The sequence below is a fragment of the Fukomys damarensis genome, unplaced genomic scaffold, assembly GCF_012274545.1.
Source record: "Fukomys damarensis isolate Sample0158 unplaced genomic scaffold, DMR_v1.0_HiC HiC_scaffold_5, whole genome shotgun sequence".
Taxonomy (NCBI): domain Eukaryota; kingdom Metazoa; phylum Chordata; class Mammalia; order Rodentia; family Bathyergidae; genus Fukomys; species Fukomys damarensis.
The window spans coordinates 80,331,551-80,350,985 of record NW_022900917.1 but is presented as its reverse complement, the minus strand read 5'-3'; the positions used below and the strand labels follow the sequence as shown (position 1 = coordinate 80,350,985).

Sequence of the window (19,435 nt, the reverse complement as noted above, 5' to 3'; positions counted from 1 at the left end):
AGCTATAATAGTTCCAGTCAGTGGACTTAATTAGTATTACACACCCATAATCCGGAACACATGCCCTAGATCCAGCCAGCTCTGAAAAGCCCCACCTATGAATGAGCACATGAGGCTTTGGGGAGGGCATCTAGATATGAGCCATAGCAATATTCCATTAGACTAGAGATTCTATGACTCTTAACTATTATCCTAAAGTAGTGCCCACATAGTTCGTGCTTAATAAATAGTTGCTGAATCAATATAAGTGCAAGGGATATTAGCTTTCAACTGGATAAGCAATCTAAGTAATTGCAGATTATTAATTTAATCGTGGTAATATGACCCTAACATGATAAAACTTTATTTCTTTTTTTTTTTTTAAATTGAGTTTATTGGTACATTTAGGGATACAGTACAGTTACATTCATTGTTAGGATCATGTACCTTTACGTGGCAAGTCTTGATTCTCATTTTTTTCCCCTTACCTCTGCCCTCCCTTCACCCCCTCCTCCCCTCCCCATCTACAAACACTTTATTTTCATCTTTTCATTCTCTCACATTTTTTTCTTTTCCCTTTTTGTTCTTCCCCTACGTATCACACCTTCCCTACACCTTTAGCTCCTTTCCTCCCATTTCTAAATGTCAGTAATCTTATTAGAATCTTATGCATTGTTGCAGAATATTCACACCAGGGAAACTATTTGGTATTTACACATGTGGGACTTATTTATTTCACTTAGGAGTATATCTTCAATATGTATCCATTTTCCTATGAATGAATCTATTCTCTCGCTCTTTATGGCTGAGTAATATTCCATTTTATAGAAAAACCACAACTTCTTTATCCAGTTTCCAACGGATGGGCAAATAGGTTGTTTCCAAGATTTAGCTATTACAAACTGTGCCGCTATAAACATGGGTGCACATACTTCTCTGTGATATGATTCTTTTAGTTCTCTTGGAAAGATACCCAACAGAGGGATGGCTGGGTCAAATGGAACCTCCAGTCCAAGCTCTTTGAGGTATCTCCATATTGATTTCCATAGTGGTTGCACTAGTCTGCACTCCCACCAACAATGGAGGAGGGTTCCTTTCTCCCCACAACCCCGCCAACATTTGTTATTGTGTGATTTCTTGATAGCAGCCATTCTTTGTGGGGTGAGGTGGAATCTCAGTGTTGTTTTCATCTGCATCTCTCGAATGACCAGTGATGTGGAACATTTTTTCATATATTTTCTTGCTGCTTTCACTTCTTTGTATGAGAAATGTCTGTTCATTTCGGATGCCCATTTTTGGATCGGGTCTTTATATTTGGGGGGACTGATTGTTTTGAGTTCTTTATATATCCTTGATAATAGTCCTTTGTCTGAGGTACAGCTGGTAAAAATTTTTTCCCACATTGTAGATTGTCTCTTAGTTCTGCTAATGGTTTCTTTTGAAGTACAGAAGCTTTTTAGTAAGATGAGATCCCAGTTGTTGATTCTTTCTGCTAGTTCCCGTGCTACTGAGGATTTGTTCATAAAGTCTTTTCCTATACCAATGTCTTCCAGAGTTCTGCCTAACTTACTTTCCAGCAAGTTTAATGTTTCTGTTTTAATATTTAGATCTTTAATCCATTTGGATTTTAATTTAGTGCATGGCGAAAGATAAGGGTCTAATTTTAATCTGTGACAGGTTGATATCCAGTTTTTCCAACACCATTTATTAAAGAGGCTATCTTTCCTCCACTGAGGATGGTGAGCTCCTTTGTCGAAGATGAGGTAGCTGAGTACATCTGCATTTGTTTTTGTGTCTTCCAGTCTGTTCCATTGATCCTCAGGCCTATTTCTTTGCCAGTACCATGCTGATTTTATCACAGTGGCTTTGTAGTATAGTTTCAAATTGGGAATTGTTACACCTGGTGCCATGTGACTGTTGCCTATAATGGCTTTTGCTATTCTAGGTCTCTTGTGGTTCCAAATGAATTTTTGGATTCTTTTTTCTAGTTCTGTGAAATATAGTGTTGGAATTTCAATTGGCATTGCATTGAATGTATATAGCAGTTTCGGTAGTATGGCCATTTTCACTATGTTGATTCTTCCTACCCAGGAGCAGGGGATATCTTTCCATTTTTTTATATCCTCTTCGATTTCTTTTTTCAGAGTGCTGTAGTTTTCAGTGTAGAGATCTTTTGTTTCTTTTGTTAGATTGATTCCTAGATACTTCATTTTTTTGGATGCTATTGTAAAAGGAATTTTTTCCCTTATTTCTCTTTCTGTCTGTCTGTTATTTGTGTATAGAAAGGCTATTGATTTTTGGGTATTCACCTTGTATCCAGATACTTTACTGAATCTGTCAATTAAGTCTAGAAGTTTTTTGGTGGAGTTTTTTGGATCTTCAATGTAGAGTATCATATCATCAGCAAATAATGATAGTTTAACTTCTTCCTTTCCTATCTTTATTGCTTTAATTTCTTTCTCTTGTCTAATTGCTGTGGCTAATGTTTCCAGAACTATATTGAAGAGAAGTGGCGATAGTGGGCATCCTTGTCTTGTTCCTGATTTTAACATGAAGGTTTTCAGTTTTTGGCCATTCAATATGATGTTGGCTGATGGTTTTTCATAAATAGCCTTTATTAAATTGAGGTATAGACCATCTATTCCAATTTTTTGCAGGGTTTTTATCATGAATGGGTGTTGAATTTTATCAAATGCTTTTTCTGCATCTATTGAGAGGATCATATGGTTTTTGTCCTTGACTTTGTTAATATAATGTATTACATTCACTGACTTTCGTATGTTGAACCACCCTTGCATCTCTGGAATAAATCCGACTTGGTCATGATGGATGATCTTCTTAATAATCCTCTGTATTCTGTTTGCTAGTATCTTATTAAGGATTTTTGCATCTATATTCATTAAGGAGATTGGTCTGTAGTTCTCCTTTTTGGTTGTATCTTTCTCTGGTTTGGGAATCAGAGTGATACTTGCTTCCAGGAATGAATTTGGAAGTATAGCTTCTCTTTCAATTTCATTGAAAAGTTTGAAGAGTAATGGTAGTAGTTCTTCTCTAAATGTCTTGTAAAATTCAGCAGTGAATCCATCAGGGCCTGGGCTTTTCTTTGTTGGTAAGTTTTTAATTACATTTTCAATTTCACTGATTGTGATTGGGGTGTTTAAAATGTTTTTATCTTCTTCGTTCAACTTTGGTAATTCATAAGTATCTAGAAATCTGTCCATTTCTTCTGTGTTTTCCATTTTATTAGAGTACAGGTTCTCAAAGTAGGTGTTCATGATCCTCTGGATTTCTTTCGGATCTGTTGTGACTTCGCCTTTTTCATTCCTAATTGCATGGATCTGAGCCTTTTCTTTCCTTTTTTTGATAAGATTAGCTAAGGGTTTGTCAATTTTATTTATTCTTTCAAAAAACCAGCTCTTTGTTTCATTTATTTTTTGTATCGTTTTCTTAATTTCAATTGCATTGATTTCTGCTCGGATCTTTATAATTTCCTCTCTTGTTCGAGCTTTGGGTTTTTCTTGCTCTTGTTTTTCTAGGAGTCTAAGTTTCATCGTTAAGTTGTTTATTTGAGCCCGCTCTGTTTTCCTAGTGTGGGCATTCAATGTTATGAATTTTCCACGTAGAACTGCTTTCATTGTGTCCCAAAGATTCCTGTATGTTGTATTGGCATTCTCATTTATTTGTAAAAACTGTCTAATTTCTTCTTTAATTTCCTCTGTAATCCATTGATTGTTTAGGAGAGTGTTGTTCAGTTTCCATGTGCTTGTGAAGTTTCTATAGTTTCTTGTGCTATTGATGTCTAGTTTGATTGCACTATGATCTGATAATAAACAGGGGATGACTTCAATTTTTTTGCATTTATTTAGACCTGTTTTGTGAGCCAGTATGTGGTCTATTTTGGAGAATGATCCATGTGCAGCCGAAAAGAATGTATATTCTGGTTTTTGGGGGTGGAATACTCTATAAACATCTATTAAGTCCATGTGTTCCAAAGCTTGGTTCAGTTCTATTATTTCATTGTTGATTTTCTGCCTAGTAGATCTGTCAATTTGTGATAGTGGGGTATTTAAATCCCCCACTACAATTGTATTAGTGCTTATTTGGTTTTTCATGTTACTTAATATTTGTTTTATATAGTTGGGGGCATTTATATTTGGTGCATATATGTTTATGATTGTCAGCTCTTCCTCTTGAATTGTTCCCTTTACAAGGATGTAGTGTCCTTCTTTGTCTCTCTTAATGAGTTTTGGTTTGAAATTTACTTTATCTGAGAATAAGATTGCTACCCCTGCTTTTTTCTGGACTCCTGATGCATGGAGAATTGTTTTCCATCCTTTCACTTTCAGTCTATGGACTTCCTTTTGCACTAGGTGTGTTTCTTGTATACAACATATTGTTGGATTTTGCTTCTTAATCCATTCTGCCAATCTGTTTCTCTTGATTGGTGAATTGAGGCCATTAACATTGATGGTTACAACTGATATATTTTGACTTATTCTTGTCATGTTGTTGTCCATTTGTTGACTCTTTTTACTTTTTCTCCCATCTCCTTTTAGTTTCTTGCCTTGCCTATTTGATTTGGTCTGTTGGGCCTCATGTTATTGTGAATTTCGTTGTCCTTTTCTAGGATATTGTTTAGAATTCGTTGCAGTGCTGGTTTGGTGTTCAGATAAAACTTTATTTCTTGTTCACATTAAGTCTCATGGTAGTCTTGGTGTGTGGGGTGTTCTCATTCTTACATCCATTCAGGGAATCCTGTGTGATCCAGCAACTCTCCCATCATCAGAGGCTTGAGAATCTTTTCCCAAGTCCTTGGAATACAGTGATAAAGAAGGGGAAAGAGAGTGGAAAATCTGGTGGGAAGAATTTATTTACATCCACAAGCTATAGTGACAGTCACAACAGATGAGGGACTGTCTTCTATCCATACACTCATGAGGAAAAGAGACACCTGTGAATTCCACTAATCCCTTACTCAATTCACTGATCACCACAGTCGAAAGATGACTTTTCCCAAGATGGCATGTTTTTATCAAAAGTTTTCCTGAATGGGAAGTGCCCTGAAGTCAACTCTACAGTGAATCACTCCCTTGTTTATGCATTGACTACCAGCACATTTATAACCCATTGCATATCTACTGACCTTATTCCCTTAGCTCAGATTTAGAGTGAGCTATGGGACAACAATAATGCACATATTTTGGGTCTCCAAAGCTGATGGTCCAGAGAGGAAATGGATGCATGAACATCAAAGCAGACAGATGTGGGGAGAGGGGGACTTTTCAGGGGACAACCTTGGAACAAATGAGCTTTTTGGGAGGCAACTTAGACACAAACCCTAACAGACTCTTAGAGAAAAAGGAGGTAATGGAACCTGAAGTGGTAGAGCAGAAAAATGACTTCAAGTATTCTTTATGTGTTATAGTGATTTAAGACCATTTGTCTAACCATAGATTTTTTTTCTTTATTCATTTTTTTCTGCAGCTATGTCTTTGAGATCTCAGCAACATAGTCATAGGGCATGTTGCTACCTTTCTTCTAAGCAGAGTTTGAGGAAAAATTATATAATACAAATAAAAATAGTACCAGCATAGTATTGATATACTCAAATGATCAAGAAATACTTGTGATTCTTTTTATTTGATCTCCCCATGGGTTCTGCTGTAGATTTGTAGCCAAAAGGTAGGCATCAAGAGAGACTATCTCCAAACTGCAGGTTTGTTGTTGAAAAAAGAAAAAAGCCCCAGGGGAGATGATTGTAGGCCTCATTAAAGGTTAGAGAGGCAGACTGAGACCCTGGGATGGGGAGTGTGCAGATTCTGACCCAGACCAGCAGACTAACTAGTTTCACACCTACAGGCCTCATGCTTCCCCTTTGACCAGTGTTTCTTCTACTTAAAATGTGATATTAAACAGATCATGTATTCTAGAGTAAATATTGTGTGAATTTGTAAGCTAGAATGTGGTTTAGAAATAATGATTTCATAGTATGACATTGAGAAACTAAGTTGGAATTAAGGAAGGCATTTAGTTGAAGGATGGGTTGCTTAGGGAGAGGAATAAGGAAGGTAGCAAGGGAAAAATGAGGGGAGAGATGGAGAAAGATCCCAGAGACAGTACTTTCTGCCATCCCAGTCCTGGCATTACAAATGCTAAAGGAGCAATGCCTTAGTTACAGTTTGTATTGCTGACACCCAAAATATTTGATGCCCAAAGTTAAAGAGCAAAGGTTTATTTTAGCTCATGGTTTGTAGAGGTTTTAGTCATAGTTTGCTGGCTCCAAGGCATGGTGGCATGGTGAAGGGGCACTGCAGAGAAAAAATAGTCCATGGAATGGCAAGCAGAAGGCAGCATGCAGCAAGCAGTAGCAGTAGCAATCCTACCTTTTCCTTTTATCACATCCAAGCTACCAGCCTTTTGGGTGGTGCCACCCAGAACTATGCCAAATCCAATCAGTGGATTAATTTAATACCACACACCCTTAATTCCAATATCACATACCTTAGATCCAGCAAGCTTTGAAAGGCCCCACCTGTGAGGACATGAGGCTTTGGGGGAACACCTAGATACAAGCCATGTCAAGTACCCTTTAGAGAATTAAAGGAGGGAGCAATTTGAGGTCTGTATTGGCACAGCCCTAGGCCTTCTTGACCACTTTTTAGTGAAGGTTTGCGATACATAATAGTTACATTTGTTTTGAGGAATTGGTATATTTATGTAACATGTCTCATTTTCAATCCCTGTATCACCCTCCCTACTCTCAACCCTCCCTCTCATCTCCTTATCTATCTCTAAAAAGTGGGCCTTTTAATTTCATATCATCTCTCTTTCATTTTGATTTTGTTTTTATTTTGGGTTTCTTACATAAGAGAAACTGAAAGTTTTAAATTTCAGTGTCTGACTTAGTTTACTCAATACTGTGGTGTCAACTTCTATCCATTTGCCTGCAAATGACATCATTTTATTTTTTTACAGCTGAACAGTGTTCCACTATGTATATATAAAGTGTGTCTGTATCCATTCATCTGTTAATGGACTTCTATGCTGTTTCCAGAGCTTAGCTATTTTAAATTGCACTGCTGTAAACATGGGCATGCATGTGTCACGATGACTTGAAATTTTTTAAGACTTTTGGAAATATCCTCAGGACAGGAGACTTAAGGATGTCTTTCTGCTCTTGAGTGGCATTTGCTTCTAGTGAAATGCATAGATTTTGGCTTCTTACAGACCTCGGGTAGAATCTCACCTCACTTGCCTGCAAGACAGATAACTTGCATGCAAATGTCTTTGTCTTTACAATGCAATTGACTCTTATCTATATAAATGAAAAAAAGGATATTGAATACCAAAGAAAAGGCTCCTCAGGAGAAAAGTTACCATAGAGTACAGAGTTTTTGCTTTTTAAATGTCATTCTTCCTCCAGAACCCCCAAACATCCTCACACATTTCTGCTTTGGACCCTGTGCTATGGATTTTAGCTCTCGTGCCCCTTTCTGTCTTATCCCTTAGCTTTCTTGCTTCTACTGACAGAGCACGAAAGTCTTTTATTGTCTTCTTGGGGCCATTTTCTAAAAGCATCTCTTCATTAAGCTGTGAAGTAGTTTCTTGGGGAATTGCTAGCTTCACAGTAGACCACACACACACAGATGGTGCCAGATCTGACCACTGTGCAGAAAAACTCTCAGTGACTCAGCTGCCAGCTGGGCCGGGAGAGGCCTCTGCATCCCGCTCCTTCCTGGGGGAAAAGCTTGTTTTGGTCAAAGGCTGAATACAGTGCCTGATACTTTGTGACTGATGGAGGATCGCTTGTTTCCATGTTCAAGAAGTAGCTCTTACAGGCTCTACCCTAAACTGTGCCCTGTGGACATACAGTTGCCCAACGTAGACTTTGACTTATTTTAGATTCTTGATAAATATTTACTGACTGAACAAGTGAGTTGAGTGTCTCTACATTTAAGCCATTTACAGAGAAGTCAGAGGACAAGATAGACAAATGGACAGTTGGGTACAGCATAATTAGTTAATGAAGATCTGTACAAATGCCTGCATGAAGGTAGACGAGGAGAGAGGACAGAAGCAAGTGAAAATGGGGTGCTTGCACTAGGTCAGTGAAGGGGAAGGTGTTTGGAGGCATAGAACCTGGATGGCTGAGCATCCCTGGCAGTCAGTCAACTGTAGAAGAAGTAGAGGTATAGATAAATAGTGTCAAATACCAATTAGGTTGTTGGCATGACTTTGCTTGGGCCATGGCCTTGAGAAGAGAAAGGAAATCTGCCTAACACAGAAAATAGTCACAGGAAAACCTGCCGTAAAAATAATTAAAATGAGAGCTAAGGTGCAAAGGGACGTGGATTTCTCTGACACTTACATGTTTACTTTTCTCTGTCAACTCTCTAATAAAGTGATAATGATGTAACTGTAATACTAATATAGCATACTTATTTACTTTTTCATTGACTCCTCAGAAGGTGCATGGGAATTTGGTAGGATCTAATTAATTATTGGGTTTTTCGATGAGTTCCTAGGGTGCAGAGATTTTATGAGACTTACCTAAGGTTACATAACAAGTTTGACCTTGTCCTGAACATAAGCCTCGAGCCGCCCAACAGTCTGAGATCTCCCTACCTAACTTGCTCCACTGTCAGAATGAGCCAGTGACAGATAAATCGCAGATTGTATTCCTTCTTAGTTCATTATGTTTCCATATTTGTCTTAATTCTGGACCTCCTTCCTTCCCTGGTCTCCTCATACATACAAATTAGATTTTCTAGTTATTCCAGCCATCTTGTACTTTCCAGAACCAGCCATACCATATTATTCTAAAGAAATATAATGTCCTGATGGGGAATTTGAAAAAAAAATGGGAGAGATGGGGGTGGGGTGGGGGATGCTGTGGTTACCAGGGATCAAGACCAGCCAATAGCATGGCCACCACGGGTGAGGGGTTCAAGAAGAAAGAGTGTTGAAGGAGTCACATCAAAGATATAAATTTTGGTTCTGACATGGGGGGAAAACTTTGCTAACCCTGATTCCTCCCTATTCCCATGAGGGACACTGTGCTTCAGGACCTAGCACTGAGTACTAGCAAATGCTAGGCCTCACAGCTGAGTCATCTGTGGAGTTTGAAGCCCAAATTGCTGCTTATAATGGACAAACAGAGCATGAGCTGAATGAACAGAAAGCCTAGCTATTTTTCCAAGCCGCAGTCACCCTGTAGGGAAAGCCAGCCATCTTAAAAGCTTTTCTTTTCTTAAAAGTTCATTTGCAATGATGATGGGTAGAGGATAGGCTACTTATTAGCGAAACTTTTTAAACAATTCTTAAAATCTTAAGTCTTAATGAAGCAGTATGTGGCCTAGCAATATTGAGCTCTAAGTTAAATCAGTTTGCTGTGTGTTATCTCACAACTCTTTATACAAGCTTCTGAGCCTGTTTCGATTTGTCACATGAGTTAACCAATCCCAGGGACATTTGGTGGCTGGAGCCATCTCTTCTGACACCTCACTCTCGGGTTGGGCTGCAGTCCAGCTGACCTCATAAGTACAAGAGAACAATCACTTACACAACATTGTCGGGGCCATGCATGTTTTGGACCACATTTTTAATGTCTACTGTGAGTCTGGCAAAGCATTTCTTGCAATTTTATGCAAGAAAACCATATGAACGTTTATACAAAAGGGGTGAACCAAAGACTGATGTATCCTGTGTCAGCACAGATGATAATTTTTGAATCAGGATCAACACCTATTTCTAAAGATGGAGGATATTGAAATTGTGGAAAAAGTATGACAGTACTTAGTTTTCCTCTGCAGGAAATGGCAAACAAAACTTCTTACCCTTTTCTCTTTCCTCCCTTTTCTTTTCCTATTCAGTCCAGAATGGCAGGAATGAGAGAAGCAGCAAGTGCACATCTGGTTTATGCCAAGCGTGCACCAGGCTCTGTGCTGAGTGCTCGTCCTGTTTTATCTCATTTGATGAGCACAGCTCCTTCTGGCCTGGTAGTTCCTATTCACCACCTTAGTGCAAAGTGTGTTCAGCTATACAGTATGTTTAAACTTAAAAAAATTATTCCAGTAAAAGACATTGCCATAAATGCCCCCTTGAAATAATCCCTTTTGTTTCAAACACACTCATCTCATTGTTCTTGCCACTCTTTGAAGCAGTTCTGGAAATGCCCTTTCATGTCTTTATGAATTGTGATTTAAAAAAAAAATATGGCAAATGCTGCTGCTGAGTGTCTCCCAATAGAAAGGCGGGCTTACGAAAACATTGCAGTGAGCCCTCATCCACCATATTTCCTCAGTGTGGCACTGTGAGACTCCTGGCTCTTCTGCAAAGTCAAAAGGAGCATAAAAGGTAAATGCTTTCCATCTACTCAGGACATGAAGGCAGCCGTGATAGTACAAGTAAAGACACTCCCAAAGGAGAACTTCCAGAACTATTTCTGAAGTGTGTTCAAAGGGAGAGGGAGGATTTTTGAGAAGGATTAATAGCAATGTCTTTTACTATAATATATTTTTTTAAAATGTTTAAATGTACTCTATTTTTGATCAAACATTCAAGGCATTTGCCGCTGCCTAAAGTCAATAGTTTATAAATGTTGAAGCTAGAACTTGAATCCAGACCTCTGTCCCCCAAGTGCACATTACTAACCCCTGTGCTTGAGATAGAAGTCTTATCTCGGTCTTCCTAAGGCCACTCATTCCCTTGTCTGCAAAATGCAGGTATTGGTGAATTCTTAATAAATGGATGACTTAATTGACTGGAGATTTGGAATATGAATTCGAAAGGTGATTATGTGTGTGACTGGGATGAAGGTATGCTGTGTCCAGGGAAAGCGCAGTGCATTTGGACTGTAGTCACCCTGTGGTGAGGATCATAGTGTTACAACCACTTTTGGAGCTATGATTGAGGTTGGAGAACAGCTAGCCTTGTAAGGTCACAATTGGCAGCTGCGGTCTATGCGGTACTGGACCCAGAGAACTGGGGTTCTTCAGGGGACTGGAATGACTCACATGCAAGGTGGGGGGAGAGAGTTTGATGAGATTCCAGTCAGCATCCAGAGAGAAACCCGATTCTTCCTGTACCCTGGCCCTCTCCTTTCCAGCAATGACCTGTCTCATTTTTTTCTCTTTGCAGGGGGACCAAGGCGCACCCGGGATACCTGGCTCTCCTGGCAGCCGTGGTGACCCAGGCATCAGAGTTGCTGGCCCCACTGTGAGTCCTTATTCAGCAAACAATTCCTTGCTGTCAGGCCACACAGCCATTCCCTGCTGGTTGCTGTAGAGGGCGATTTCTGGGCTTTTGCAGGAATATTTCTTCCAGCTACTGCGGTGCTGACTCACAGGGCTGGGTCCGTGGGCTGGGCTGCCAGTGTATAACAAGAACGTTGCTTTTGGAGAGGCCAATATTTGCCTAATTCAAAGAAGGGAAAGGAAATTTCACTAACATTAAAGAAAGAAAGAAAGAGGCTTGGGCCAAATGTTGAGAAACTCAATCCTTGCCAGTGACATTGGGATGTTTGGTGAAGGAGTCTAATGGGGAAAACAATGTCCTTTCAGGTATTTCAGGAAAAAAAAAAATTAATTACCCTGTTTCCATTAATTAATACAAGTGAGAACATAAAGAAATCTTATCTCCAAAATAAAATCCATTAAATGATCTTCAGGTTGTTAATTTTAATGAATAATTCACATCAGCCTATGCAGGGTGAGTTTGCAAGCTGCTGGGAGGTGGTAGGTTAAAAAATGGCTAAAATCTTTGAGTTATGGGGGCCGAATAGCAATTTATTAGAAATTTATTTTCATTGAGAATGACTGGTTTTTTCTCTTCATCCATTGTTCGTAACCTTTCCTTTGTACAACAACAGACACATCTTTCTTTTCTACCTCATAAATGATAGTTTTAAGAATTTGAAATATTTTCAGTCTTGAGTTTCTCTCTTTAATCCCTTCATCACTAAAGACACCACCTTGATGCACCTTAAATTGCATTTTTTTTCTTGGCAACTATCTCTTATTATTGTTAAAAGGAACTCAATTATCCAGTCCTTCCCTAATAGCAGCACCAAGCTTCAGAATGTCTGAACTTCCCAGGTTCATTGTTATAATTATTACTGTAATCCAGATGCACAGTCTGATTTTATCCCTAGTACACATAACCTGGATATAAACTAGAGAAGCATGTGGCCCAGTCTGTCCTTCACTTTTCATTCAAGAAGTGCACATCACATCCAAAATGATGACAAGTAAAACCATCCTTTACATACCATTTTCAAAGAATAAGAAGAGAAGTCCAGTTTATTACTCACATTATCACCCATAAAATAAATCCCCATTTGATTCTCTTTGGCCTTCCATCCCAGAGGAGTTGTGGCCACTACTCTCTCCTCAAATCCTTCAGGTTTCTGTCTTTTCCCCTCTGCTTTCCAGCGGGCTTCCTCTCTCCCCACCTCCTCTCTCACAGTGCCACATTGAGGGAATATGTTGGATGAGGACACACTGCATTGTTTTCATGAGCCTGCCTTTCCATTGGGTGACTCCCAGCAGCATTGAGAGCTCCTTTCTGGGTGGTGAGAGGTACAGGTGGCTACACATCACCCTAGGTGTTACTGGAGCCCATAGAAAGAGTGTGTGGAGGCCCTTAGGAATGTCTAGTTGGGTTGCACTGTGGTGTACAAACCCTCCACTGTGTCCATCGGTTTCATTGTTTGTGTTGGGGCTTTTCTTCAGTCTTCTCTTAACTAGAAGGAAAAATGAGGCAAAAGATGCAGTGAAGAAACAAACAGTCCAGACTTTCTTACTTCTGAAATCCTCCTTTCACTAGAGCTCTATGTGCCAGGGTTAGGATTTTGATTCTTGTAAGAATTACCTCATAAAATAGAGAAGTGTGGGCTTGTAACCTGTGTGTGGTTTGTTTTCCAGCTTTAAAGGGTTCTACATGTTCCCATGTGTTTGTTAATGATTCCTGTGTATCAAGCTCTTAATCAGAAAGCCAGGCTGCAGGGGTTGTCAGAGTTCATCTCGCCCCACACTTCAGAGCCAGCTGAAACCACTCATATTTCATGAGGCCTAAGTGATCCCACCTGAGAAGGAATTGGCTAACTCCAGCCAAGTGGCTGTAAATCAACTGTTGAGTGTCTTCCTACCACTCTAACTTATTAAAAGCTTCCGCTGTGGATGAAACCTTATTGAATTGCCATAAATCTATCTTTGGCCAGGAGCCTAGGCTGCTGACGGCCTGGGACTGTGCTGGAAGGTTCAAAGACATGCTGAGTGTGCGGCTGTGGAGAGGTTGGGGCTCGTGAGGTCTACCAGGGGTGCAGCTGCATCACACAGAAGCATCACCCTTTGCTGAGCAGCCCTGTTCTGTCGTATCTTATGTTGAGCTTTCAGCATCACATAAATCACCCCGTTCAGTCCCTTGGGCATTGCTTTTGTCCTTCGGCTAAGGCTGAGGTCCCAAGGATGATGAGTTTATTTGGGAGGTAATCCAGAAATTACCACTTAGGAAGTAACAGTGTGAGACAGAGAAGGAAAGAAAGCCCAGGACAGCGTGTTAATGAGAATCTGATGGCCACTGAGGGCAACTGGGACTCATTCTGCTGACTCCTAGGTGAATACAAGGTACAGTTTCAGAGTCACTCTGAAAAAAGCTGTTGAATCTAGAGTGTTAATGAACCAGTATCTACCAGTCATGGCCTGGACATCAAATTCTCCTATGGCTAAAGGAAGCCCTGGGGCAGGTGCCTACACTGGGAGCTGCTGGATCTGTGGTAATATGGGGTAAGGGATGGCAGTTGTCACCAGGTGAGTGATACAGGGTTCTGAAGGTCCAGGCTTGTGCCACAGAGCTAGTCCAGAGGCAGGGCCAGGGTACAGGCAAACTTCCCACCCCCATCAAAGCCAGTTCTGCTTCCCCTGGGTCACCTTACCAGTGGCTTTGACAGGACAAACAGGACTTACACATTCCATTAAGTTCCCCAAAGAAGGCATATTAAGGATAGATCTGGTCCAAGTTATTCTCTACTTCCTGCCTCCTAAATCATCATGCTCCAGGACCCTGGTAGCCAGAAGTGTCACTGCTGACAGAAGGGAGGCTGGGGCTCTGTCTTCAGTCTCTGCTCCATCAGCAGACTGGGGGATGTATTGTGATATGGTTGTTTGGGGTTTTGGCTTCCTGTTTCAGAACACACACACACACACACACACACACACACACACACACACACACACACACACACACACACCCCCTCAGTTTAAAATGCTGGATAATGAGCTCATGTGGGCTGCAGAAAGTTCAAAGTGCTAATGGGCCTCACTAATACCTGGATTTCAGCTTTGTAAAGACCAGGCTGTCCCTGAAAACCATGTCACCCAGCTTGTCCTTCTAGCCTGACCATCCTTTACTGCTGTCTTCCCCTAGCACATAGCACAGGACCTGCACACATTCGGGGCACTCAGATTATGGGGAATAAATCACACTTTACTTTTGGATGTGCAGTGGATCCCTAGAGTTCATGGGGGTTACTTTCCTAGAGTGCCTGTGAATTATGAAAGAACACAAATTGCAGATATGGTCAGAACAATGCATATTTTTACAATTTACATCCTAAATATACTATGTCTCCTGAAGTCATATAATTTAATTTAACAAAATACTATATTAATAAAGCCTTAGAAGATGCAGGCCATTTTGGCCACATCTTAGGGCTCTAGGAAGAACAAAACCGACAACTCTTGAGACAGCTACACATACAGCAACTGTTATGATTTGGGAATCCTAGTGTATATGCCCTAGATGAGTTACAGGGCAGCAGCCAGTCAGCAGCAAGGACAACTGATTAACACTCCAGATTGGCTGCCTGCAAACCTCCCACCAAAAGTACAATTGCAGAGGATATTTGCTATTTCTGTGAAATTGTGGGGGTTTCTGAGAATAGTTATTCATTAGATTCTAAGGCAAAATCCATGAACGACTGAGACCTCAAACTCTGCCTCACAACTTCATGGGGATGTACTGTATGTCCGTGGAGGAGGAAAAGAGAGGTGATCTAATTGGTAAGGAGAAAAACGTGATTTTTTTTGTGTGTGCACATTATAGCAAAGAAATAAGAGGAAATGTTTATCGCATCTAAAACCCCATGGGACTTTCATTCTCAAGTTTTCACTAATCACTATCATCAGCAAACACTGCTAATGTGGTAGTGTGTGCCTGCATATAGATATACATTTGTGTGTGTGCATGTGTGGGTACACACCAAAAATCCTATGTCACTTAAAGACACAGCTGCACTCTGAGAAATGCATTGTTAGGCAATTTTGTCATTGTGTGAACATCACAGCTTGTATTTACACAATTATATATATGCAGGCTGTCATTGACAGAAACATGATTATGCACTGAAAGACTGTATGTAAATTTGTGTTATAAAAAATCAGATATGCTGAAAGTAAGCAAAATAATAAACTCCATAATATCCAGTCACTGTGCAAATTTCCAGTTTTTTCAGAAATGCCATGTTTTGGCAGTCTTTTCTTTTGTTTAATCAAGAGCCAAGAAAAGAAAGCAGATAGCAATTGGTTGATACTTTTTTAAAAAGTATTTGTCTACTTTATAGATTTCTCCATTATTTTTGTTCCGTCTAAAATTACGTATTGGTAAAGTCGGTTTTATTTTTTCTTACTTGCAGATCTTCCCACGGTCTGGGATTTGCTAATTCAGTCACTTAGCCTGTTCTGTCCTGTGATTCTAATTATTTAGTACTCAGAAGGGGTGTTTGACGAGGCTCTGGTTGGATGCTCTTGGTGAGATCTCACAGGTGGCGTGTTCTCCCGTCAGGAGGCCTGTGATGTCTGCTGCGGTCTCTTGTTGTCGTGTTTGCACGCTTTGATGTCCAGTACTTTCGTCAGTTAGTACATCAAGGGCTATAAATTGGTGCTATTCTAGTTCTCTCAATCCTTCTTTCTTAGCAGACTGCTTCTGTGCTGAGACACACTCCCTCAGTTACCCTTTGCAGACTGTGGATGATATGTATGGGAGGCTGAATATAAGTGTTTTTCCACCAATGGCCCCATGTAATGACTTGGTTCACAAACACCTTGCAGAGATTGCCAGTTAGTGTTTATTTATTTACTAAGAATAATTTTTAATTCATGGATTTAAGCATATTTGACATGCTTTAATGCATTGCACTTATTTTACCTGTTGATGCCTACATTTTTTAATCTCATGCTAAGATATCTGGCTAGTCATTTATTAAGAAGTCATAGTTCCTTTTGGTGGAAATGAGTAGCAAAGGTTGAAATTGAGGTGTTAGGTAAATCAAACAAACATAACACAGGGCACGATCTTGGGAAGGAGAGTTGTAACTGTTAGAGACATTTTTAGACTTCAGATTTAGAAATGGCATTAGAGAGTCGTGTGTGGTCTCCTCCACACACTTTCCTACTTCTGGATGATAGGCAGGCAAAGTGGCTGGGGAGTTGCCTTTTACAGATCATGTGCTGAGCTGCTTCCTCTACTCCAAGCATTTTTTATTTCTGATAACAGAAGGCAAGGTGATGGATGATCTAGCTTTCTATTACAATTAAGAAAGCTGAGGCCAAGTAAGTGGCTTAGGTGCAAACAACTAATTTTTGAAAGCCAAGATTCACAATGAAGACCTTTGAACATAAAATCCATCCTTCAAAGTGGACTTTTTAAAAAATTAAGTGGCCCAAGAAAGGAATTTGCAGCGTAGTTTAATGAATAAGTTAAATGCTTAAATGGAATTTAATTTGAAAAAAGAAAAGTGATGCTAAAATGATGTGGCAACGTGCCCCGCACCAGTAACAAACTGTATCCTGGCCCCTTTCCTTGGAGACTGAAGTCAGCATCACTGGGAACTGCTCTGATATGAACATGGCCCAGATCACTCTCGCTCTCCCTCCCTCCCTCCCTTTTTCCCTCCCTCTCTCTCTCTCTCTCTCTCTCTCTGGAACTATTTTAATCCTTTATTGTGTGAGATAGAATTCTAAGAAATAGCTATTGAGAGGTTTTCCATGGATAGTTTCACACTGGAGAACAGAGCTGAGCAGTCATGACAGCTCCTGTCATAGAAAATTTATGATATTACCTGTTGCTAGGTCTATGGACCTGTTATAACCTGTGGAAACTCCTGCCTTTACCTGCCATTCTGAGTTTCAGTGTCTTTGTCAGAAGAGAACTCAATCTCTTCCTGCCCATCTCAGACCCCTGCAGCCTTTCCCCTCTTTGGAGACCCAGTGCACTTGTATATTACCTCTTTCTTTACTTTCTCCTGTTTTTGTGGTTTTCCTTACTTTTCATACTGCTCAAAACAATGCTCATTCTGTTTTGTCAAGTGGCTCTGGAACATACTTAATGGATGAGCTTCTAGGTCACCTGGCGTGTCACCCTGCAGGGGTCTTGATGCTTGTGTGAAACCTTTTCACCCTCTTGGGAGTACCTGGGGACATGCCAGTGAGTTCTGCTGCAGGGAAATGTGGGGTGCACATACTTGGGGGAGGATGGGACTTAACTTCACCCTGGCAAGGCTTTCCAGGGGCAGTGACATCTAAAATGAGAGTCTTGTTGTCTTCGTGTGTGACAAGGGTGTGTGCAAGTAGAAAGGCAGAACATCATCTTCCATACAAGTGCACAAAGAAAGCAAGGGCCTAGAGATACACGGTAGTTCTGCTCCTTGGAGAACTGGAGCTGTCCCTAGATGTCTTCACATTTGGCTTCAGCAGATCTCTGCCAATTCTGAGCAGGAAGAGCCAGCACCTCTCCAAGGGAACTCAGCATGGGGAACTGGGGATGACTGGATCCAGCCCTACACCAAAGCCATGGAGGAGAGGGGAGCCCAGGCTCAGCAGCCATTTGAGAATGAGGGAAGGATGGCACTGGTGCAGGGACAAAGGCAGGGAGTTGCAGAGGAGGATTTCTGTGAGCAACATTTGTGGGTGGGCAGGTAGCCGAAAGAGAGGAGGAAGCTACCAACTCCTTTAGGATGACACAAGGCCTGGTTTAGAAAGAAATACCTCACCATGTTTAAATGAGCACTTTATTATTTCTTGACTTACTAATTTGTTTGTTTCTTAGGGCCCTTCCGGACCACCAGGAGACAAAGGGTCCCCGGTACAGTATGCTTTATATAAGGGAATGGATTTCTATTGGAAGCATTATGCTCTAATCCAAGCAGTCTCTCTCTCTCTCTCTCTCTCTCTCTCTCTCTCTCTCTCTCTCTCTATCTATCTATCTATCTCTGTGTGTGTGTGTGTGTGTGTGTGTATGTGTGTGTGTGTGTGTGTGTGTGGTTGCTAGGGATCAAACCCAGGACCTTCGCCCTTGATTTTGAGACAGGGTCTCATTAAGTTTCCCAGGATATCCTCAGACTTGTGACTCTTCTGCCTCAACCTCCATAGTAACTGGAACTACTGGTTTGTGCCACAGTGCCTGGCAACTCAACAATTTTCAGTTGGAGGCACCAAAAACTAAAATAGTTTCTGGACATTTGTAATGTGGGACAGTGTAGCACCTCCACAATGTGAGCTCCAGTCTCTGGAATGAGATATGGCAGCTGGGGATACGAGTGTGAAGGAGATGGTGAGCATCATGTAATCTAATAATCTCATTTGATAGTTGGGCAAACAGATTGGCTTTACCCTCTGGCATCTCTCTGTCACAGAAGGATAGCTGTGGTTTAATGAATTCAACCAAATTGCCAGAACTGATTTTGAATTCTGGCTTCTCCTGCTCCTAGCCACTGAGCTGTGAGTCAGTGAGGGTCTTCATCTTACTCTGAAGCAAAGTAAAACCCACGAGTGACCGTGGAGATCCGCTGGGCTCATTTTATGCCAAAGCAAGAGGCAAGCTCTCAGGAAGCAGTTGTTCTAGGAGTGACAGCCACTGGGGACGGGTGCATGTACACATTTACTGGGAAAGTGTGATTGCTTACACACTCAACCATGAGGAAGGAGCCTCCCACGAGCAGCTGGTGTGAGCTTGCATTTTTCCCCGTGGGCGTATTTTACAAACTGTGTTCATGCGTATGATTGGTGATTGAGGGGGATGGGATTTTTCTGTCCATTTTTGGAGATGAGGAAGTTGAGGCTCAGAGCAAATAATTTTGATAGGCATAGACTTCCAGAGGGAGTTGTTGCAGAGCAGAAGTAAGGAAGATTGGATTCCATATGGAAGGGAGGAGAGGTCTGTAAAAGCCCGGAAGAGGTGGGCCTGGTAGCCTGAGTGTGGCCCCTGATGGGAGGAACAGCTCACTTTCATGTGCAGATCTGCTTGAGGAAAAGTCCTATGTGCCAGGCAAAGTGACAGGGACCCTGTAATCTCAGCACTCATGATGAGGCTGAGGCAGGAGGATTGCCAGGAGTTCAAGGCCAGCCTGGGTTACATAGTGAGTTCAAGACCAGCCTGGACTACATTGCAAGACCTTGTCTCA

The 19,435-nt window shown here is 41.0% G+C and overlaps 1 protein-coding gene across 1 annotated transcript in view; it reads left to right on the top strand.

Annotated features, from left to right (window-relative positions):
- The window catches only part of Col22a1 (collagen type XXII alpha 1 chain), a 255,687-nt gene that overhangs the window by 165,055 nt on the left and 71,197 nt on the right, over window positions 1–19,435 (top strand). The window contains exons 42-43 of the mRNA XM_033759289.1: window positions 11,119–11,196; window positions 18,082–18,117. Of these exons, the coding sequence (XP_033615180.1) occupies window positions 11,119–11,196; window positions 18,082–18,117 (114 nt within the window). The remainder of the gene's footprint in view (window positions 1–11,118; window positions 11,197–18,081; window positions 18,118–19,435) is intronic.